This window comes from Caretta caretta, chromosome 3, assembly GCF_965140235.1.
Source record: "Caretta caretta isolate rCarCar2 chromosome 3, rCarCar1.hap1, whole genome shotgun sequence".
In the NCBI taxonomy this organism is placed as follows: Eukaryota; Metazoa; Chordata; order Testudines; family Cheloniidae; genus Caretta; species Caretta caretta.
In genome coordinates, this window is record NC_134208.1 from 95902838 (window position 1) to 95927370 (window position 24533).

The 24533-nt window shown below is 39.8% G+C and overlaps 1 protein-coding gene across 5 annotated transcripts in view; it reads left to right on the top strand.

The window, feature by feature from the left end:
- NKAIN2 (sodium/potassium transporting ATPase interacting 2) overlaps nucleotides 1-24533 on the top strand; it is a 779150-nt gene that overhangs the window by 355252 nt on the left and 399365 nt on the right. Inside the window, exon 2 of one of the 5 annotated variants that reach the window (XM_048844655.2) lies at nucleotides 22255-22406. The exons of the other annotated variants lie outside the window; for them this stretch is intronic. Within the exon in view, the coding sequence (XP_048700612.1) occupies nucleotides 22269-22406 (138 nt within the window). The 5' untranslated portion in view covers nucleotides 22255-22268. The remainder of the gene's footprint in view (nucleotides 1-22254; nucleotides 22407-24533) is intronic. 5 annotated transcript variants of the gene reach the window in all.

A 24533-nucleotide genomic window follows, 5' to 3' on the forward strand; every position in this document is an offset into this window, starting at 1 on the left:
TTTTGGCTTCTCTTTCTGGTGACTTTGCTCTGTACCTTGCAGGAAACCCTAGCAGAGTCTCAAATTTTGCCAGCATGGGGGCTGAGCTAAGCCTCTGGCAAAAAAAATACCCCAATTGAAGGAGTTATTTGCTGTATATTATTGCAAAATGTGTCTCTATTGTGTACAGAGAAACTGAAAAAAGGATGTAACCTGAACTAAGTATCTTCAGTTCTCTCTGCTTTCCTGGGCCTTATTTTAATACTGTTTTGAACAAAGCCTAAGGGAAAAAATATTTTTCCTACTTGCAAAACTGTTTGGCTAAGGAATGATAGATGGGACATATTTAAAAATGAACGCAGCCTAAGACCCTTCTATGCACAGCTAGATCACTCTGAAGTAGAGCTGGGTGAAACCTTTTGGCTCAAACCTTTTTTTCCACTGGAAAATGCAGATTCAGGTATACCAAAACATTCCACACTTTTGTCAAATTTGCTGAAATTTTTCAGCTGGATTTCCCCCTCAGTCCCCACGCCAAAAAAAAAAAAAAAAAACTCTGAAAAAATTGAAATGTTTCAATTTTTTTTTTAAATGTTAACTCACAAGAAACAAAATGTTTTGGTTTGGGTCAAATGAAATATTTCATTCAACCTGAAACAAATTTTGAAATTTTTTTCAGTTTGCCCAAAATTTTCATTTTGGGGAAACAATTAAAAAAATTAGCATGGCCAGCAAACCAAAACCTCACTTATTTGTACAGCTCTGCTCTAAAGCACCAAGGGGATAAAATCAGTCTAAGGAAAATTGTGACCACTCTCTTCTCTTTAAATTAAAGACCTGTCCTACCTTCTTACTCTCACCTTGGGTCTCATGGCACGGACACTTCCCAAGAGAACCCAGAATTTAAAGACTGGAAAAGCTCTTAATCAGACCGTTAAAAAGAGGCTCCAGGCTCTCTGGGTCACTGTGTCTTGAAAACTTAATCTAATTGGCATGCACTTAGCAATTATGGTGATGGGTACTCCAGAAAACCCTAAAACAGATAGATATATGTTCAGGCCTCTTCTTCAACAATAGTTCTGTTTGAAGCGTATTTTCATTTATTGAAAATTGATTTCAGCCTCATTTTCTGAGTGTATTTTAACTTTCCATTACAATAAATCCCTTTAAAGACACTTAGTTAATATTTCACAGGGATATAAATTTTGAAAAAAAGTATTGGAAGATGACAAATTATAATTTGCATCATCTAATGAAGTGCAGCATTGATTTCCAGTAAATTTTATGCATCACCTGTTCAGTACTTGAAGCTTTCTGTTATTTTCACAGTTTAAAGCTTTAATTATGAGATATTTGTAACAGGTTTAATTAGTGCAAAATTCAGCTACATTCATCCTTTCTAAATGCTTTTATCTCATTTCAGTGAAGAGTATGCAAATTAAAAAAAAGCTGTTGAGAATGTTTGTCTCTCATCCTCTTCACAAAAAGATAGATGGCTTTTCATGGAGTCTTCATTGAGTACAGTTCCAGTTTAGAACTGCTAGTAGTAAAACGTGAATATGAATTTTTATTCTAATTCAAGCTGGAGAGTTCCCTAACAGCGGGAAAGGTGCCAAAATATGATGTTCCTCCACATTCTCCTTTTCTTCCTTTAGATTACCTCCGCTGACACCTTGCTGTAAATGACAAAAGGGTTCTACTCTAAATATTTTTAACAAGAAACCTTTTATGTTGAATTAATGTCAGATGTGCACTCTGTAGCTTAAACTCTATCAGAAGCATAGAGCAATGAACAGCTTGGTGGACTATACGATTCTCAGACACATAATGTAAGAGATCAGAGTGAAGATCTATGGCTTTTGGTTCTGCATCCTACACTGCTGCAGGAAGTATTGAAATTTTCTCACAATGGCCATAGCTCTGGCCATCTAGCGTTAACTAAAAGTCATGCAAGGATTTTAGTAATGTTTCTAGTGCCCTGGGATGGCCTCTAATATTCAGGACTAGGTGTTCACCTGTAACCAGTGTAATCAAAGGATATTCCTTTTACCTACAGAAATAGCTTCAATCCTTGTTACTACGCTTATGGATTTATGTGTCATAATAAAAGTGCCCAAAAGTCCCACAAAATCCCCAGGGAAAATAGTATATATTGGTTATGGCTGGTTGTTTTACAAAATGACCTGAAACTGTTCCAATGACTGGCCAGGTCATGATTCAGCCTTGGGTTATATATAGGATTCCCTAGACCAGAGGTGGGCGAACTCTTTGGCCCGAGGGCCACATCAGGGAATAGAAATTGAAGGGCAGGCCAAGAATGCTCACAAAATTGGGGTTGGGGTGTGGGCTTTGGGGTGGGGCTGGGGATGAGGAGTTTGGGGTGTAGGAGGCTGCTCTGGGCTAGGACTGAGGGGTTTGGAGGGCAGGAGGGGGATCAGAGCTGGGGCAGGGGTGAGGGTTCCGGCTGGGGGTGCGGGCTCTGGAGTGGGGATGAGAGGTTTGGGGTGCAGGAGGGTGCTCCTGGCTGGGATCAAGGAGGGGTGAGGGGGATCAGGGCTGGGGCAGGTGATTGGGACTTGGGGAGAGGCTCAGGGGTGCAGGGTCCAAGTGGCGCTTACCTCAAGGTAAGCCGCGTGGTATGACCCTCGACCCAGCACCCCAGCCAGAGCGCCAGAGTGGGGCTAAGCCACATGGTGCGGCTTGCGGGCCAGCTTAAAACTGCTTGTGGACCCACCCCTGCCCTAGACACTGTTCACTGTCCGGGGGAGAAACTCTGAATCACAGCTACTTGACATTGTATTGAAATTCTTAAAAACCCACGGGCTATGCACTTCTGTGTGTCTTCCACAAGGGGATGAGTTTGTTGAGTTTCTCAAGCACACTCTTTGATAACTGCTCAGACACAGTAAATAATCAGGAAGATGACTGGGCCCTGTGGCTACAAACAGAAGTGTATGCCAAAAGCAGTATTATAGAGGAAAACCTTGTACTGTACTTTGACCATTTATTTCAATTTCTCCTCCGATAATAACTGACTCTTGTGCTGACCTGCAGCAGAAGCTGCATGCTCTCTAGGATGGGTAAATTCTTGTAAATGCCTAGGCTGAACTGAAAAATATTATAATACCAAGGGGCAAAGAAATGTATGTGAACTCCTGCAATCTGACCAGCAAACATGACTGCATAACCCAGTTTCTGCTTAATTTCCTCTCATAGAAGTTGCAGGGAGGCAGGCTGCAGATTCACAGACTGCTCTGTAACACGTACTCATAATGTTCTGTCTTTTCTACTGCTTTTTCTTATCTTTTTCTACTCCATGACTTTGTACGTACCCAGGGAGATTAGAGAGGCTATACAAATACAAAAACTCAGTAATAATGGGAGATTTCAACTATTGACATATTGACTGGGCACATGTCACATCGGGACCGGATGCAGAGATGAAGTTTCTTGACACTTTAAATGACTGCTTCTTGGAGCAGCTAGTCCTGGAACCCACAAGAGGAGAGGCAATTCTTGATTTAGTCCTAAGTGGAACACAGGATCTGGTCCAATAGGTGAATATAGCTGGTAGGGAAAACACCACAGCAGCCCAACACGGTAGAATTAAATTTCAGAAAGGAGGACTACACAAAAATGAGGAAGTTAGTTAAACAGAAATTAAAAGGTACAGTGCCAAAAGTGAAATACCTGCAAGCTGCATGAAAACTTTTTAATGATACCATAATAGAGGCTCAACTTAAATGTATACCACAAATTAAAAAACATTGTAAGAGAATCAGAAAAGTGCTGCCGTGGCTAAACAACAAAGTAAGAGAAGCAAAGAGAGGCAAAAAAGGCATCCTTAAATCCTAGTGAGGAAAATAGAAAGGAGCATAAACTCTGGCAAATGAAGTGTGAAAATATAATTAGGAAGGCCAAAAAAGAATTTGAAGAACAGCTAGCTAAAGACTCAAAAAAGTAATAGCAAAAAAAAAAAATTAAGTACATCAGAAGCAGGAAGCTTGCTGAACAACCAGTGGGGCCACTGGACAATCGAGATGCTAAAGGACCACTCAAGAATGATAATGCCATTGCAGAGAAACTAAATGAATTTTTGCATTAGTCTTTACAGCTGAGGATGTGAGGGAGATTCCCAAATCTGAGCCACTCTTTTTAGGTGGCAAATCTGAGGAACTATCCCAGATTGAGGCGGTTTTGGAACAAATTGATAAACTAAACAGTAATAAGTCACAAGGACCAGACGGTATTCACCCAAGAGTTCTGAAGGATCTCAAATGTGGGATTCCAGGACTACTAACTGTAGTCTGTAACCTATCATGTAAATCGGCTTCTGTACCAAATGACTGGAGGATAGTTAATTTGACACCCATTCTTAAAAAGGGCTCCAGAGGTGATCCTGGCAATTACAGACCAGTAACCCTGACTTCAATACCGGGCAAACTGGATGAAACTATAGTAAAGAACAGACTTGTCAGACACATAGATGAACATAATTTATTAGGGAACAGTCAACATGGTTTTTGCAAAGGGAAATCATGCCTCACCAATATACTAGCATTCTCTGAGGGGGTCAACAAGCATGTGGACAAGGGGGCTCCAGTGAATACAGTGTACTTAGATTTTCAGAAAGCCTTTGATAGGGTCCCTCACCAAAGGCTCTTAAGCAAAGTAAGCTGTCATGAGAAAAGAGGGAAGATCCTCTCATGGATCAGCAACTGGTTAAAAGATAGGGGGAAAGGGTAGGAATAAATGGTCAGTTTTTAGAATGGAGAGAGGTAAATAGTGAGGTCTGTACTAGGACCAGTACTATTCAACATATTCATAAATGATCTGGAAAAAGGGGTAAACAGTGAGATGGCAAAATTTGCAGGTGATACAAAACTATTCAAGATATTTAAGTCCAAAGCAGACTGTGAAGAGCTACAAAGGGATCTCACAAAACTGGGTGACTAGGCAATAAAATGGCAGATGAAAGTTTGTGTTGATAAATGTAAAGTAATACACATTGGAAAACATAATCCCAACTATACATATACAATGATGGGGTCTAAATTAGCTGTTACCACTCAAGAAAGAGATCTTGGAGTCATTGTGGATATTCTACTGAATGTGCAGCAGCAGTCAAAAAAGCTAACACAGTGTTGGGAATCATTAGGAAAGGGATAGATAATAAGACAGAAAATATCATATTGCCTCTAAATAAATCCATGTGGTCACCCCATCTGAAAAAAGATATATTGGAATTGGAAAAGGTTCAGAAAAGGGCAAAAAAAAGGATTAGGGTTATGGAACAATTTTCATATGAGGACAGATTAACAAGATTGGGACTTTTCAACTTGGAAAAGAGAGGACTAGGGGGGAGATATGATAGATGTCTATAAAACCATGACTGGTGTGGAGAAAGTAAATAAGGAAGTGTTATTTACTTCTTATAACACAAGACCTAGGGGTCACCAAATGAAATTAATAGACAGCAGGTTTAAAACAAACAAAAGAAAGTATTTCTTCACACAACACACAAGCAACCCGTGGAACTCTTTGCGAGAGGATGTTGTGAAAGCCAGGACTATAACAGGATTGAAAAAAGAACTAGATAAATTCATGGAGAATAGGTCCATCAATGGCTGTTAGCCAGGATGGGCAGGGATGGTGTCCCTAGCCTCTGTTTGCCAGAAGCTGGGAACAGGCAACAGGGAATGAATCACTTGATAATTACCTGTTCTGTTCATTCCCTCAGGGGCACCTGGTATTGGCCACTGTCGGAAGACAGGATATTGGGCTAGATGGACCTTTGGTATGACACAGTATGGCTGTTCTTATGTTCATTCTCTTCTACTTTCTGCCACTGCCACTTATCCAGTAACATCAAAAATGTCTAAAATGACCACTACATTGCATCCACTTCTGGATGAAACAAAATTTGTTTGATCACTTTTATCTTGATTTAAATGAATTTGAATCCTGATCATGAACAACAAATAACAAAAGGAGACAAAGAAGCCAGATCAAAACAGTTTCATCATTGTCATCATAGCAAATCCCAAAGGGATGTAACCTCCTTGTTGATCGAGCAGCACCCATATCTACATCTGGCTAGGTCCTTAACATGGTCTGGCTGGATATTCAATTTATGTCCATCAGTGGGAATCTTCTCATGCCACTGAAGCTTTTGGCACCCACATGATTGCCGTCCATGTAGCAGTATTCCTTAGTATGCACACTTCGGAATTTCTTGGTCTTCTATCCTAATATGTCCATACCAATATAGTTGAACCAGTGATGACCGAGGCAGTTGCTCGGTTTGACTTTGAGTATCCTTATTTCTGATCTTGTCCTACCACTTAATATGGAGCAGCTGCTGAAGTTGTTGTGAATCAAAAACATCAATCACATATTCTTCAGCCTTCCTCAGCACCCACATTTCACTTCCATATGGTAGAGTTAGTATAACTGTGATTCTATAGAGTCACAGCTCTGTGAGCAGCTTGATATCACAATGTTCACATAGAGTCCCCTTAAGAGACTGAAACATGGTGGCACTTGCTGCTACATGAGTATCCATGTCTTTTGAGTGCACTCAGCACTGCCCAAATATTTGACAGTTGCCACCTGCTTGATGTCCTTTCCAGACAGACTAATGCCGAGCTTATTGTAATACTGGAGATGGAGACTGCTTGATGGTAATGGCCAGGGACTTTCTTTTACCAGAATTAATAACCAAACCAATGTGTGCCACTTCTTGTCTGACCAGATTGTCCATCAGCTGCAGCAATTCACGAAATTGAGTTGCCAAGATAATCTCATCAGCATATTTAAGATTTATTGCATTGGTGGGAAGATCATTTCAAGATGTCCCTCAGTTGTCCACCACCTGCAGTCCACCTTCCTTCATGCAAGAAGAGATCTGGATCACAGTCCATAAGCTATAATTTGGGAAGGCACTAGGGGTTTGTAACACAATCCCTGAAGACAGGTAAGAGTATTGTTGTACCAAGGCTGAGTAGGCTGTTACAGATGTTTTAACATACCAATGTCATACCTGATGACAGGAAGAAGATTGTTATTCTGACTGTTCAAAAAGTGTGATAAGGTTGTATGTATAGAAGTATTACACTGTTGTTGTTCCTTGGGAAGTCTTTGCTTCAGTGTTAATATCTCAAATTAATGATGCACTTTGTGGCAATGGGATACTTAATGTGGCTTTAGACCTAGTTATTCCACTGTCAATCTGATCTATATCTCGATACACCAAAACCCAGTTTTAACCTTGGCAACTGGGTTTTTAACGTATTTGACTAGCTCTATTTATTCCAATTGCATGATCAGTTATTCAAGGAAGGATGGGCTATGTCATGTAATTGCTTTATATCTGTCTGTAGGGTAACCTGCTAGAACAGTAGTCCCTTTCTATCTTTTTTGTGAAAGTAATCTATAAGTTCTTCTTCTCAGTAACGTGACTGCTACCTTTCTTTTGAGAGTTTAAATATCACTGAAGTCATGCTTCAGGAAAGATGCATTGAAAATCACATATAACAGCACTATCCCATTCATTTACCAGTCACTACTTTTGGTAGTGAGAGATGCTGGAGATGATTTTTAGTCATATTCTAAATGTGGCTCTGCTGCCTCCCAACCAGAACCTTATGTGAACACCTTTCCTGTAAATCATCTTGTCACAAAGCTCTGTTTCAGAACTTTAGAGATGTTTCTCACTTACCCTCCACTAATCTTTTTCATTTTTAATATTTTCATTATGATTTTCAACTCCTGAAGCTCAGCAGGAAAAGGGACGCTATTTTTTTTGTTAAGCTTTGCCTGTCTTCGTGAGTGCCATTACCAAGGAAGAAACATTTTCCAGATGACACTGAAAAGAAAGATAAACAACATGTATGATAGTAAAATGCAGCACTAAAGATGTTCCAAAATGTCCATTGCTCACTGTTTCAATCATTTAGCTGTCAACTGCGCTATTTATTTGGAGATTGTTTTATGGGTTATTATCTATGCTCAGGCATTGATAATAATGCCACGCACATTCATGTGGGATAAACTGAACCATAAATAAGGAGTAATCTTATATTTAAAATAATAAAGATCACAGTGAAGCAACATCTTATGTCTGTGAACTCAGCAGATATAGTGTGAATTATAAATATCTACAAGTACAGAATGGCACTTTACACATTCCCTGATATCAACATAAATTTTGTTTCTAAACAACTTGGGTATAATACTTTTTGTTGTTTCACAGGTAAATGTTACAGTTCCCCCTATGTCAGCCTCGGATACTAAGGGCATTGCTGCTGTGTTTGGTTTTTGGCTGCATTCTCTTTGCTATGTTCAATACTATTTTTGGCTAGAATCCTCTATTCTTGTTCCATGAAACTCTCAACGGCAATTCTCTTTGATTGCAGAGTCACCTTCCTGTGAGTGCAGCGATAATCAACTTGAGGCATCTTTGCTGCTGAATTCACCCAATAAGCCCACTTAAGGCTTCTCAGATGTTTCTGCTCTGAGACCAAGGGAAACTTTGTGTTTGCTTGACCTCCCTCACAGGAACAAACAGGGATTAGCATTCAGCTGTACTAGGAGTCTACTGTGATGAGTTGACTACCCATCCAGAAAAATGCAGTGCTTGTTAGAAGTGGCTACAGAGCTCATTTAGTTACTTATACTAAAACCTTGGAATGGACTGATCATCACTCACTGGAAGAATTACAAGAATAGCTGAGGCTGAAAAGATAACATGGAATATAATATAAGTATTTGGGGCATATGCACCTCACATGGTCTTTTGAGTCATCTTGTCCTTTAGCTGTTGCTTATTCATATCACATTTTCCCTGCTCCTGTCATCTGCTGCTAAGCATACTGATCAACCTTGATTTAGGCATTATGCTTTCATTAAAAGCATAGCACCCTCTAACTCATGCATAAGCAAGGACAATTATTGTTTAGTAAGCAAGCATGTTTTCTTTCCATAAATGTTTCATTATGGAAATAAATCTAAAAAAAGAAAATCATGAGTTTGAAGGTAACTTCACTTATGCTAATATTCACCAATTGCTGTCAGATAATTTGGGCAACGATCCCTCACTCTCACAGACCTTGGGAGATAGGCCAGTCCTCGCTTACAGACAGCCCCCCAACCTGAAGCAAATATTCACCATCAACTACACACCACACCACAGAAACACTAACCCAGGAACCAATCCCTGTAGCAAACCTCGTTGCCTTCTTCCCCATATCTACTCTAGTGACAACATCAGAGGACCCAACCACATCAGCCACACCATCAGGCACTCATTTACCTGCACATCTACTAACGTTATATATGCCATCATGTGCCAGCAATGCCCCTCTGCCGTGTACATTGGCCAAACCGGACAGTCCCTATGTAAAAGAATACATGGACACAAATCGGACATCGGGAATGGTAACACACAAAAGCCAGTGGGAGAACACTTCAATCTTCCTGGACATTCGATAACAGATTCGAAAGTAGCTATACTTGAACAAAAAAACTTCAGAAACAGACTTCAAAGAGAAACAGCAGAACTAAAATTCATTTGTAAATTTAACACCATTAATTTGGATTTGAATAGGGACTGGGAGTGGCTGGCTCATTACAGAAGCAGATTTGCCTCTCCTGGAATTGACACCTCCTCATCTATTGTTGGGAGTGGACCACATCCACCCTGATTGAATTGGCCCTGACAACACTGGTTCTCCACTTGTGAGGTAACTCCCTTCTCTTCATGTGTCAGTATATTTATGTCTGCATCTGTAACTTTCACTCCATGCATCTGAAGAAGTGAGGTTTTTACCCACAAAGGCTTATGCTCAAATAAATCTGTTAGTCTTTAAGGTGCCACTGGGCTCCTTCTTGTTTTTGTGGATACAGACTAACACCGCTACCCCCTGATACTTGACACTATAATAAAGATATTATAACAGCTGTCTGAACACTCCATTAAGTCATTAAAATCTTTGAGATCCAAGGTTAAAAAGCTCTGTAAAAGCAAGGTGTTTTTATTATGATCTTCATTGTTCCTAAGATATATGTATAGCATTTCAGAAATGTGCCAGTGTGAGCTTTCTAACCCACTTCCATTTGCAGTACTCATGAACATCACATATGAATGTTATTTAGAACAACAGCTCTTGAACATCCTAGTTAGGAACCCTGTAGTTCAAAAATCATATGTAACATAATAAACCTTTCTCTACACGACCTACTAATACAATGTTATTCTTGGTATTTGTGGGCAAGATTTTCAAACCCATTTTTCCCCCTTCATTGGGAGCTGTGTTTGCTCAGCATCCTTGTAAATCAGGCCACTTTTCTTTGGATGCCTGAATATGTATTCAGTAGCTTAATTGTAGTCACCCAATTTTGAAAATTTTAACCTGTTTTTTCTTTTTATAGTGAGAGTGCCCCAAAGTCCAAAACCAGAGTGGGATCCCAGAGTGCTAAACTATGTACAGACTCAATTCCTCATCCCAAAGGGCTTACAAATATAATAATTAATATGGAGCACTTATATTGTGTTTTCATCTGTCATTCTCAGTGTGCTTTATAACTGTTGAGTCAGCATTACTATCCCTATTTCACAGATGGGGAAAATGAGTCAGAGCGGTTAATGATTTACCCAGTTCACATGGATGTTTTGACACATAATCTGTAAGTGGTCCTTTATGATGCACATTTTAATACTGTTCTTTTGTGTTAGAAGCCTCTTTCATGGTCATGCTATCTGTTTTGACTCTGTCTATTCAGTTAGGCATTCTAATCCTTTCCCAATTGCTCTTTTTAAAATATACAATTTAATATCCTCCTCAAAATATAGACACAGTATTAGAGTGTACAGATCTATGAATTTAAACTGGAACTCAGACAATAAAGATTAAATATAGTCAAAACCTTGAATATACTGCCCAGGCCTGCAAATGATATTTAGGTGCATATTTGTATTTTTAAGCTTCTGTGTAGGAATTTAGATGTGCCAGACATATTCAAAAATCCTAGTTTCAAATCCTTGCATGTAAGAATGGCTGAAAAGTGAGTGCCACTACAAATCAAAGTGTACAAATTTAAATCTTCAGTGAAAACCTAAAGTGCAATTGCAGTCAGATTCATGCTAGACTTACGGAAGCTTACAAATAAGAAAAAATAACTTGTCTAAAAAGTTATAAAGCTACAGAGGAATGACTTGATTCACACAATGCCTTAAAATGCCTCAGTGGGGCTGAATTTGCCAAGAGCATGCTCTTTCTTGAGGCAAGATCACATAGTGGGAAATTTCCCACTAAAACTACAATACTTATAGTAGGGGTACAGAAAAACCTGCCAATGTCAGTAACTTTAAATAGCTATATTAAATTTCCATATCTGCAATATTCCCTTGTACTTGCTGTGGTAAATACTTTGAATAATGCAAATTGAGATTAGCTAACTGAATATTTTATTTTAAAATATTCCAATTACTTTATTTAATTAAGTGCCACCACTGAAATCCTTTTTGGACCTTGAGGAAAAAGTATCCTGTATAGATGTCACAAAGCCTATTAATGGTGTCCTGAAATGGTGAGAAGACCTCTTAGAACACAGTCTATAGTTTGAATTCTATTATCCTTTAAAAAGCCACAGCTGCTTAATGGAGGAGTGCCTATAGTGTAGACACCATACCTGGGACAGTTTCTAGATGTAATATAAATATTCTGCCTGCAGAGGTCTGAGGAAGGCAGGAGGACACTGGAGCATCTCCTGTAGCAGTGACAGTGACTATATTCTTGAAAAGGGAACAGCATGCATTCTCTGCAGCATTTGCCCTGCCTTCTACCAACTAGTAGGGGACTGAGCCTTGGCCTCAAACTACACAAGCATTCACCTTTCAGCAGGTGAAATCCTGAGTCCACTGATGTCTGGGAGTTTTGCAATTGGCTTCAATGGAGCTAAGCTACACCGGTGACTCTGATTTCCCGCCCCCCAACACAACCCTGGCACTCAAGATGGTAAGCACCTGGATTGTGCTGCCAATTCTTCAACCTGGGCATATGGTTTCTTGCGCTCCAGTCTCTCCTTTTGCATGCCGGTACAAGGGTAGCCAGACTCTGGCCCTTTACTTTCACTAGAAGAAGGAAAAAAATCCCATTATGCAATACATAAGCTTTCAGGCAAGAAGCTTATTGAACACAAATGTGAACTTGCTGTAGAATTACTCAAGGAGAACCAGCCACCATACAAGTTGTCCTTTAGATTTATAGCTCTAATAACATGCCCTACGTGAACGTCACATGGCAGGATAATATTATGTCAGTTCCCCGAAGTACAGAGCAAACTCATATAGATAAGTGGATCAGCCAGACAATGGTATACATATAAAGAGAAGCCAATTGTTTCTTTCCTTAAGAATTATGCCATTTCAAATGTCATCCTGTGGATGTATAAGCAGAAATAGAATTATCAGTCATCTACAATAAATGGCATCCATGTAAGTGTTTAATTTGGTCCATTAGAGCAGACAGTGGCAATCTGAACGCAGATCAGACAGATGCATGTATAAAAATGCCCAACATGTCTGGAGTATTTCCTACAGTTTTCTTTTAATTTTAGCATAGGTACACAGTGACTGATATTTCATATTTAAAATGTGATCCTATATAATTATCTCAGACTTTCATTTTTTTTAAAGTAACAAGAAAATACAAAGTCAAACATCAGACATGGCCATAAACAGCAAATAATTATGTGAAAGATGAATAATTCAGCAGTTCTGAGGAGGCACTCAAATGATCTTTTAAAATAAGAGGCCAAGATGGTGTGTGAAATACATATCTTAGAGCAGTTAACGTGCCCAAAAAAATGAGTAGCTCAGTAATGTAGGTTCAGTGTGTCACCCCTTCAAAAGAGAGACAGCCCCTGATGCTGGAACAATTTAGTCAAGATTGTGGTGGATTCTCTATCGCTGGCAATTTTTAAATCAAAACTGAATGTTTTTCTGAAAGATAAGTGCAAGGAATTATTTAGGGGAAGTTTTCCTGTCAGTCAAACTTGCTGATCACAGCGGTCCCTTCTGGCCTTGGAATCTGTGAATCTATGAATAATACATAAGCAGATTGTAGTGTTGGTGCAATGAATTTTTCCATCTACAAAGCAAAATGTGCACTTAATATTAGCATTGCTATCCTTTTATTTCTTAGGGGTATTAACATTTACCATTGTCACAGACCTACTGAGTTTGGATCCAAACACTAGATTCTGTGTGCTTCTAAGCCCCCTGAGTCTGATCAGCAGCCAGACACCAGGTCTGGCCTCTCAGGCTCACTCCTAGCCTAGGAGATACAAACTTCCTGGCTGGTACCCCTTCTTGAAAGTGGGACTCTGTGCTCCAGCTCCCAAGGCATCAAGACCAGGGCTGGACCCCCAGTCTCCCTAGAATCTTAAGCATGCCTTCCCCAGAGCTCTATCCTTGTGGGTATTCCAGTTTACAGTTTAGTCTCCAAGGCATGGCAAAGTAACTTCTTAACATACACACTCAACTCAGAGAAAACATGGAGACTTACAGATCCATGCAAATAACAAAACCTGCCTTCAAAAATCCTCCTTCAGGTGTCCTCACTGCTCCTAGAATCCTTTGGGTTTTGGTCAGTCCTTTCAGGGTTGACCCTCCCCTCCTCCTGCCCAGCCTTCAGGTTCTCTCTTCCTGCCCTGCAACAAATTCTCTGTAGCTTGTTCAGTTCTGGTGGGCAGAAAGGTTCCCTCTGACTCAGGAAGCATGTTGCTTTAACAGCAAAGTAATGCCTCTCCCTCTCTCCTCCTTTTTCTGCAAGGGAATTTCCAATGCTCTAACCTCATCCCCCGACCTTCCCCCTCTCCCCACATCCGTCCCCCAGACAACCTTAGATTACCAATTTCCTTTAGTTTGGCTAATCTCTTTTATATACTCCTCGTTCTACCAGGACAACCCCATTCTCTTTGAATCACTTCTTTATTTGACTTGTAGCACAGGGTGTGTGATGCATGGCATGGTCCCTGTCAGCAAACAGCTGACTCACTACACGCTGAAGGTTGGAATTGTATATAGAGGTCATAAAATCAATCAGAATTCATAAGTCATTCATAAACAGTTTCCCCAAACCTTCACAGGCAAACTAGTGACTTTAGGCTGCAAAATAAAGTCCTGATGATGAGTGATCCTGAGCAATCCACTCAAGGACTCCCATGAATTTAAGTGAGCCTTCAGAGTGCACAGCACCTTGCTGCATCAGACCTTACATTTCATTGAGCTGCATATCACTACATCTGAATGTTCCTATTACTTGAAATGCATACTGCTGCACTGTGTCTATGTCTGCACAAAACTAAATCAGATGCCCAATATTATATTTCATATCTTTATACTTCCAGCAACTATCAAACTTTAATCCAGACTACTTTAGGCTTTGTTTTCATTGAAGAAAGGGGTATTATTATTTTATTTTTATTCTATTTTATTTTATTTTTATTGTGAGATAACTAATGTGTGTTAGCTATCCTGATGTAAAATCCTTGTGGAGACAGGCACTGTAGTTTTTACCAGGAGGTAGCTAGATGAGGTCAACAATATACCCCAGCCTTTAGTTGACATTGCCTAGTTTAACTGACAGGAAAACTACAGCTTGGGTTTTGAAAACAGCAAATCTTTGTTTCTGCTTTTTTTTAATTGAAAAACCAGAAAGTTTCTAGAGAAATTAAAAAAGAAAAGGTCATTTTGGAGCGTGGGGGAATACCCAGCCCTGTCCTGGAAATAGCTAAGATACCAGCCTTTTGCCCATTTGATGGGTAGTGAAGTGGCGACTCATGCTGAGGCAGAGGCAGGGGTGAAAGTAAGTCGAGTGACGCTGGGCCAGCTCTGGCCCCAGAAAGGGGTGGGGCCTAGGGTGGAAGGGGCGGGGCTGAGGGGGTCAGAGCCAGCCCCAGCCCACCCTGTAAGGTAAGTGCTGCCCCTCCTCCTCCTCTTTCCCGCCCCCCCCCCCAGGTAGCAGCAGCAGCCTGGGGCTCTGGAGGCTATTTAAAGGGCCCCGGGCTCCCCTGCTTCTACTGCCCCGTCCTTTAATTGGTCTCTGGAGCCCTGGGGAAGCGGTGGGGCTCCAGCGGCTATTTAAAGGACCGGGGTGGCAGAGGCAGCTGGAGACCCGGCCTTTTAAATAGCCCCTGAAGCCCCCGCTACCCCAGGGCTCTGGGGGCTATTTAAAGGGCCTGCGGTTCCCCTGCTTCTACTGCCCCGGTCCTTTAAATAGCCCCCGGAGCCATGGAGTAACGGGGCTCTGGAAGCAATTTAAAGGGCCTGGGGCTCCAGCCACTGCTGGGAGCCCCAGGCCCTTTAAATTGCCTCCTGGGGACAGGGCCGGCTTTAGGATTTTTGCTGCCCCAAGCAAAAAAATTTTTGGCTGCCCCCACATTTTTTTCATGCCCCCGGCTCCACCCCAACTCCGCCCCTTCCCCAAATCCCCAGCCTCGCCTCCTCCCCCAGGCCGTGCAGCATTTCCCTCCCCCACAATGCTTCCTGCAGCTCCCCCCCACCCCCCGCGCGCACTAGCTCACCTCCGCTCCGTCTGCTCCCCTGAACACGCCGCCGCTCGGCTTCTCCTCCCTCCCTCCCATGCTTGCCACGCCAAACAGCTGTTTGGTGGGCGGCAAGCCTGGGCGGGAAGGGGGAGAAGTGGCGCGGCAGCGGAGCGCTCAGGGGAGCAGGCAGAGGCAGAGTGGAGGCAAGCTGGGGCGGCTGGGGCACATTTCTAGGGGCGGCATGGCCGGCGCGGGAATGCCGCCTCTAGAAAGGTACCGCCCCAAGCACCTGCTTGTGTTGCTGGTGCCTAGAGCTGGCCCTGCCTGGGGAAGCCAGGCTGCCCCAGGATGGTGCACCGGCTCTTGCCGGTACACCGTACCGGGGCGTACCGGCTTACTTTCACCTCTGGGCAGAGCTGATGCTAAACATCAGTGAAGTATGTGGCTGCTTGTGGCACACTTTTGCCCATGGCTCCCCTTCTGCAACCTCAAGTGCTAGGGCTACAACTGGCTGCAATATAGTAAATGTTCCTTTTTTAATTTAAAAGATAGAAGGGTGGAGCTTCCTCAGGATAATGAGTAGGAACTTCATCGTGGGGATGGAGGAGAGAGCTGAAGAAACTGGCAACTCTTCCCTCTCACCTTCACTTCTCCCTCTTCCTCACTTCCCCAGCTGCACATTCATGTCCTTTATTTATATGAGACACCAGCACAATACTGCGGGAACATCTGGCACTGAAAGGCAAGAAAAGGGAAATACCATCTGAGGCAGGGCAGGGGGAGAAGGTGTCCAGATCTGTAATTTCTTGTTCTTTCTTTTTAGTTTATCGTACTTTGGATGGCTGCTTCATAGCTGAATATCCGTGAATATGTCCAAAGTTTTCTTGAGGGGGCACCTGCATTCCATGGATTATTTATTTGTAAAAAGAAAAGGAGGACTTGTGGCACCTTAGAGACTAACACATTTAGTGGGGTGTGTGTGTATGTCAAAAAACAATCCCAAATAAAATTTTTACGAAAAAACGGAGACTTTTGATTTTGATGTGTCACCGGGCTGCTTTCTGCAAGTTGTAGTTCAGGTACTCTCATCCTCCTACATTGGCTGTCTTCCCCGGATGGACAAGGGGAGTTATACCAATTATCGGGTCAATGGGGAAACAGCCACAGCTTTAGGGTTACATATTTGTAGCAGTAAAAGTCAAAATCTAAATATTAAAAGCACACTAAATCCATCCAGAACTAGAGTTAACTTTCAGCTGTACTGCTACTTAGCTGCACTGTCACCAAGAAAAAATGCATGAAAAAATAATCATTTACACATTTTACTATGTACAAAATATTACAGGTGTACCTGGCTTTAGTTAGAGATTATTTCCCATCTGCACAATATTGTGTCCAACCTGAGTAGGAGCTTCTGGAAAGAATCACACAAATTCTGTATATAGATTTAAATTAAGATTCCATAGGCTGTGTGATAGTGATTAGCCTCAGAATGAATCTGCCATAGTAATTTGCAAGCCATAGCAGGCTATGAACTTCAGTGGGTTTCATGGGCATGGTGGCCTAATTAATGTCCTTCACTTTCTTAGGATCTTACTGAGACGCCACCTCTGGAAAATGTACATCCAAAAAATTCTAACATTCTGGGTTTATCTTACATTTGTCTGTGTTTAATGTGAGGTTCTGTTCCTGCAGTCATTCAAAATCAGCTGCAAGTCGAGTGTCATGTTCTTCAGATGTGGTGCCAAATACTAATATCTCATCATTCATGTTAAGAACTCCAGAGATTCCAGCTAGTAGCTCATGTATGGTGTTTTGAAATATTTCTGTGGCTGAAGAAATGCCAAAACTGAGTTGTTTATAGTGCATAAACCCAAGCGTGTCATGAAGGTTATTATGTACCTTGACTTCAGGTAAAGCTCAAGTTGGTGGTATGCTGCTCTGAGGTCAAATGTGGAGAAGAATTTAGGTACATTCAGATCTGCAATAATCTCATCTATAGTGGGGTGGCTGTGTCATTTACATTTAATAGCCCCATTGGGTAAACACATATCCATGCAGATTTTGATTTTGCCTGATTGCTTTGGTTTGTGGGCCACTACTATAGGGGATACCAATGGTGTGGGGCCTTCCACTTGCTTGATGACTTCAGCCTCTTCCAGATGTGCTTATTCTTCTTCCACCAGCTTTCTGACATGAAAAGGACCATGTCATCAGTTGAGCTCCACATTTGTAGCATTTTACATATGTCATCTCTGTGGTTGGACCCTGAGTTTTCCAAAGTTGGTTTCCATCTTGATAACTACACACTCAATTCCTGATTGAGTTCCTAGTGTGGAGTACATGTGCTGTCTCTGTATCTGTTGCCAGGTTGTCTTGCTCTATTTGTTGAGCATGTGTTTCTGATATCTTGTTTGCTCAAGCAGTGTCCATCCAGTATTCTGATGAGTCATTTGGAGGTCTTGGAGAATTTGTCTTCTCAGTTTAGCTGACCAACATCCTTGTTTTATCTGCCCTCTTATCTTGCGATCCACTTTTGTTACTCACATGAAATCACAAGGTGATGTAGGCACTCATGATACTCAGACATGTTTTTCCTCTCTCACCGATGTGCTTGCTGAAACATATATTGATCATAGTCAATATTTTTGTGATTTAAAGTACTTTGCAAGTGTAGGTAGAGTCATCTTCCTCCGTCACAAGAAATAGATTTTCTAACCTTTTAAGCCAATATTCCCATCTGTGTCCCAGAGTGGAGTAAGATTCATGGACAAAAAGCTCAGGGAAGTTCAAGAACATTTTTTCCAAGTTCAGACTACAGAACTGCAAAGCATACTGTGTGGCTGTGGAATATGAGGTAGACCCTTGATAGATTTGTCACAACACCTTGGTTAGCAATGTTATGTGTACACTTGTTTGTTTATTCTTTTTGTTATTTAACTTAAGAGGGACATGTTCAGGCTTTCTGATGCTCTCCAGAAGATATGCCCAACACTTCCAATCTGATAGAGCAAGGTACAGTTGCTGCAAAGTGCCAGTTACAGCACGGCATGAGTGTGGCTTTTGCAACTGCAGGAACAGAGACTCTTTTTTTCTGTGGGCAGCATTGTACAATCTAAAAACTCAACAGCTACAAAGCTCGTACTTTGTTTTTTGTTGGTTTTGTTGTTGTTGATCCTCATTGCCAGTGTTGTTTCCTAACTGAGTAGGAGCTTCTGGAAAGAATATATATGCTCTATACAGTTTTAATTAACATTCCACAGGCCACTTGTTTAATCCTGAAGCTCAGAGAACACAACATGCAGCTTCTTGACTGTAGCTAACTGGACTCTCCAGTAAAAACCTGAAATCTGAAATGGACTAAAAATACTAAAAGTGCTCTCTGTAGGCTATTCATTTGGATTGAGTTGCTTCTGCCAAGCCAACTGATGAACAGTGTATTCCAAGATAGAACGTCCATACGAATTTTCTATAGGAAATGTAAGAGTTTCTATTTATATGACCTGGCTGGTATACCTGAGACTCTAAAAGAAAAACCCGGCATGGGTCACAGAATGAATTCTCCATAAACACTACACATGAGTTTCTCTTCCTGTAAGACTTCTGGGGGGAATGGTGGGAGAATGGAGAGGGATACCATTAACAGTTTCACTGTTTGACATTTTGATGAGTTATAGACACATTATTTATATTTATGGAGGAAAGAAAGCTATTAATCCATCTCCCATAAATGGCTCACAGACAATAGTTGTGCGTATCCTGTGGTAACAATGTTGGAAGTGGAAGTCTTTTAAAATCCATAAAGGCTGACAATTGTAACTGAAATGCTTTTCCTCCTTTCAGTAACCTAATGAATGAACTATACTTTAAAAACATATTTGAGTAAACAGCTATATTTTGGCTTATCATTTAGTTTAAAATATTCTCCCAGTTGTAAGTTTTATCCTGCCAATTTGTCTGATACCATATTACCTTCCAGAATAGGCATGTGTCGAAAGCTTTATATCAGCTTTTAATAAATCAGGAGATTTTTGCTGCAGCTAAATTATGTATGCTTTGTTAGATTTTAGTAATAAAGTACCAAGATTTAGTCACTCTCAGCACATACAAACTAAGGCATAGTGGAACACTTTGGCCAACTTTTAATCAAAAGTTTAAAGGCTCAGTTCAGTGCTATATTTATTACAGAACGAGAATATTCTTTTTTAGATTGGGACCTCACCACACTTAAGAAGTTTGGGCTATGGTTGATGTGCAAAAAAAACCAACAATACTTATAATGTGAGCATTAGTGTTAATGGAAGCTCTGGCTTGGTAAGGTGTAAATTTTCCACGTAATTCACCCAGTGCAAGTGCTTATTCTACAAATCCCCATGTGCACCTGTAGATTGACAACTGTGGTGAGTTATGAGAGGTTTTCTGAAGCAGAAAAAAAATTATTGCTAGTAAAGCCTCAATCCTTAAGATACTTTTTATGTGCTTTAACTTTGCGCATATCTGTGTTTCCACTGAAGTCAATGGGACTACTTATGACAATCAAGTAAAGCACATGCATGTTTGCTGAATTGTAGCCAAAGATGCTGATCCAAATTAAAAGTGAGTCAATGGAAATCTTGAGTCTGGCCTAAATTAAGATGACCAAATGATTTATCCTATAACTGAAATCCTTTAAAGTGGTAACAGCTTTAGTTCATATAAAGAATTATGGAGATCTTAATTTAGACTTGGATAGAGCCCTGTGTTCATTGATGGAAAACATTTTGAAGAAGACCCACCAAAAAATATAACTGGACAACCTTACAAAAATATGCAAATAGTCATACAAAATTTTAATAACATTCCTTTGCTCCTTTTGTGTTCACTTCCAGAGAGTATTTGCACAAATGAACTTTACAAGCATGAATGCTCAGAGGTGGGGTAAGGTGTGGGGGGAGAAAAACTCTAATCTTGCATGCTTGAATATTTCCCAAAAGTAAATTCAAATTGTATATGCAATTGTAATATTCACAATTCACTGTGTCTGTTAGTTACATAAGCAATATCACCAGGAACACAAACAATCCAGTATGATTTATGGAACTAGCCAGAACAGTACAAATATTTAATTTCATATATTCACAACCTGCAAGTCTTCATTATTCACTATTGCACATAATTTCAAATAGTAATTTTCTCAAATTTATTTGCTATTTGTTGATAATTTATGAGGAAAAAAGACAGGAAAATAGTCCCATAAACTACTTAATATAGATGTCTTGGCCAGCTCTACCCCAAAAATATTGTAGCTCTCCATTGCATTCACCTCTTCTCTCGTTTTCCTAATACATTCTAAAAACTTGTTTCAAATGAAAACATAAAATAAAAGCTCAATTGTGTGTGGGTTTAGATCCTAACTTTTTTTTATAATATATCCAAACAGATGTCTTTAAACAATGTAAGATGTTTATTAGAGTAGAACCTTAATTTTTACAAACACAGATCTTATGAGTGACCAGTTATATAAACCATTTTTCCCAACTGAATTAAAAAAGCACATAACAAAAGTAATATCAATGAAGAACAAGTCAACATCTCCCTTCATATTCTGATGCCTTCAGTGCATTGGAAATAGCTTTGCAGTGATTTTAAAGACAAGAAGAAAATCAATACAGTGCACCATACTACAACTTATGCACTAGAGTGTATTTTGAGATATTAAATTTTATGAACTTTTCAATTTTTTTATGAAGTCTTCAATCCCCATTTAGTGTAAAATAGGGATACTGCCATCACTGTAAAGTATTAAGATCTTGTTTTCAAAATTTGGGGTCTGCACAAATGCAGTTTTGTCTGTACATTTTTGAGTACTATCACCTGCAAACACCATTTGGAAAATTGCAGACTTTCATATCTTTGTTGGCAGAATCCTGAAAACTGACATATCTCCCAGATAACAGTGCATAGAGTGGAAAGTTATTGGGAAATCCTCAGCAAGGAAAAGTTGACTTATTATCCAAAATCAGCCCTAGAAACACTTCTTTACCAATTTGTTTCCCTTTCCAAAAATATGAAAAATTAGATACCACATGAGTTCCTGAGGCTTGTCTATACAGCAAGTTACTATGCAACACCAGGGTGTGAATCAACAGCACAACAGCTTGCCACACATTAACATCCGATATGAGTTCTGATACAGTACACTGAAAGTCCCAAAGTGCCATTTAGCTTACTACTAGTAATAGCAAACTGGTAGTCCGTAGATTCATACCTTGACTTATCATGCAGTAACTTGCTGTTTAGACAAACTTTCAAACAATGTCATATGCAGCCATCACATACGGTTACCCCTGAGTACCTGGCATTATGATTTTAAATACAACAGTCCTTGTCTGCAATTCTCAGCTGGTGTAAATCTACATTAACTCTATTGTCTTTACTGGAACTATGCTGAAATACACCAGCTGAGAATCTGAGACTGCCCAGTCAAACATAATGTTAGTTAACCTGTTACAGCAGGATGCATTTTCCCACAGTAGAGAAGTTAAAAAAACAAAAACAAAAAACCCAAATGCATCAAAGCCTGAAAATAAGCAGTACTAAAAGGAATTATATGTGATGTATAGGATTAGAGGATGTCAGATATAGTTAGCACTTGCTTATCCAACACCTGATTAATTGCTTCTTCAAATTCTGACATTTCAGGTGTAAAACTAATAGGTTACTCTGTTTGCTGTTTATTTCAAGTAAATTTAATCCTCATGAGAGATGGCAGCTTGATGGCATTAGAAAATAAAGTCATGTATTTATCCACTGATCAGCTACCAACTTACCCTAATCATCAGTACTGCAGGCTCCGCCATACCCTCCTGCCAATGTACCTCAACTCTGGCCCACAGGTGAGAGAATAGTTTTAGTCTCTATGCACAATATTTATGTATGTAAATTCTCCATGACCAAGTATTTCAATCTTTGGCTCATCTGCCACATTTAATCTAATCAAAGTACATATTTTACAGCACTCATTACTGTGATGTCATAGTGCTCAACAAATATTTAAGTAATTAAAATCTGAAAGGACACTGAGAAAATAGTAACATCTTTCTTTGTCCTCTTTCTTCCAATATCATTTATTGTATTAGCAGTTGTACTTTTTTTCTATTTTTTTCCTCCTTCTTGTTCTATACATATTTTAGAGGGAGCTTTTGTCGCCCTATCACTATAACATCTAAGCACAGCACAGGTAGTTCAGATTTGCTAGGCAATTTCAGTTAAGTCCATAGTGGATTTAATGGAGCAATCTCCTCTTCACTTTTCCTTCCCTAGGTGATTGTTTTTGTGGGGTGAACATAGCAAAGAGATTGTTCTTCACTAGGTCCATTCTGTTCAGCAAAGCAGCTAGTATTTAGGCATGTGTTCTTAAATTCCATTGATTTCAATGATATTTAAATTCATGCTTAAAGTTTAGCATGCATTTAAGTATTTTTGCTGAATAAGCATGTGCTTCTGTACTTTGCTGAACCGAGGCCTCGGTCCTTAAAGTGTGATTATTTTGTCATTGGGCCAAGGTACTCCATAGCATAGCCAAGACTGGCTGCCAAGAAAGCCATTGTTGATGACTGTTCCATTATTCCTGTTAACTGCACTTGATGCAGTAAGGTCCTGGTCATGGTGGCTCTTAAAATATCTCAGGCCCAGTCCACTGAATGCTTTGAAGATCATAGTTTCAAGACCAAGATTTAGAGTTTAATCTGGAATTCAGTGGCAAGACTATTAAAAGTCTGCAGCACCAGGTTGATTTTTCCATTGCCTTCTCACTTAGCATGTGGGATGTCACACTTGATTTCAGCTGGAGCTTCTTAAATGCCATCATAGTCACATCCAGAAATAATGTGGTATGCTCGCACACAGTATAATCATATTCATAAGGAATTATATTGTTCAACAGCAACTTCTTGAACAGACCATTAATAAATGGGAACTTTTATAGAGAAACCATTTAATATTCTAATGTTATGTCTCTGGTTTTATTTAAAAATAATAGTTGAAATGTGTGGCAGAATTAATTATTAACACATTTGTGTGCCACAGAGAAAAATAAAGAGAGAAAAATAAAAGATAGAAAAGTGGCTGGCTGGCTAGGTTGTGAAAAGCAGAAGCAGCAGAGTTTCTGCTGTGAAAGGAGGCACTGCCATCATAGGATACAGAGTAAGCTAGATCTAAAATCAGCTAAGTTGCTCATAGAAGGTCACCTGTACATAGTACTATAACAAGAAGTGAATTCTTCAAGACAGTAGTTCAAACTGCAAAGGAAGAAGCTAAGTGTGTGGACAAAGCAATGGATGGAGACAAGTACAGGTCCATAAATGGATTTTTCAATCCCTCAAAAAAATTTTTTAAATTTTGTCCTATCCTGAATTGGGCTGAAAAGCCAAAGTCTCAAAATTTTTGGTGAACTGAAATTAAAAAAAAAAAAAAATCATTTTAGATCCATCAAAATGTTTTGATTCAATACATTCAAAATATTTTTTCTCATTTTTAATGTAAAATAACATACGTTTCCCAATGAGAAGTCATTCCAAACTGCAAAATTAAAACATTTCATTCTGAAATTGTCAAAATGGAACATTTCAATATTATTAAAATGTTTTCTCAAACTTTTCCAAAATGAAAAATTTGTCAAACTGACATGTTCCTTCAGGAAGTTCTGGATGAGACAAATCCTCATCTTCTGACTATAAAAAAAATTTCATTAAAAAATTCAGCTATTTTGACCAGCTATTTTGAAGACTCTGGTTGGAAACAGTCCAGCACTCACACGGAGATGGAATAACTCCTCAAGTCTGTCTATAATTGCTAAGATTCTTTGAGAAAATAAATGCACTGAACAAGAGGTCTGGGTTTTGGTCTGCATATTGTACTTTCAGGCTAGAAAGGACACCGTGTCTTGAAATTCTTTGCCTTGAGTTATCTTTTGGAAGTGTGCAACAGTTGTTCCAGCTGGAATTGAAGTAACAATGAACAGA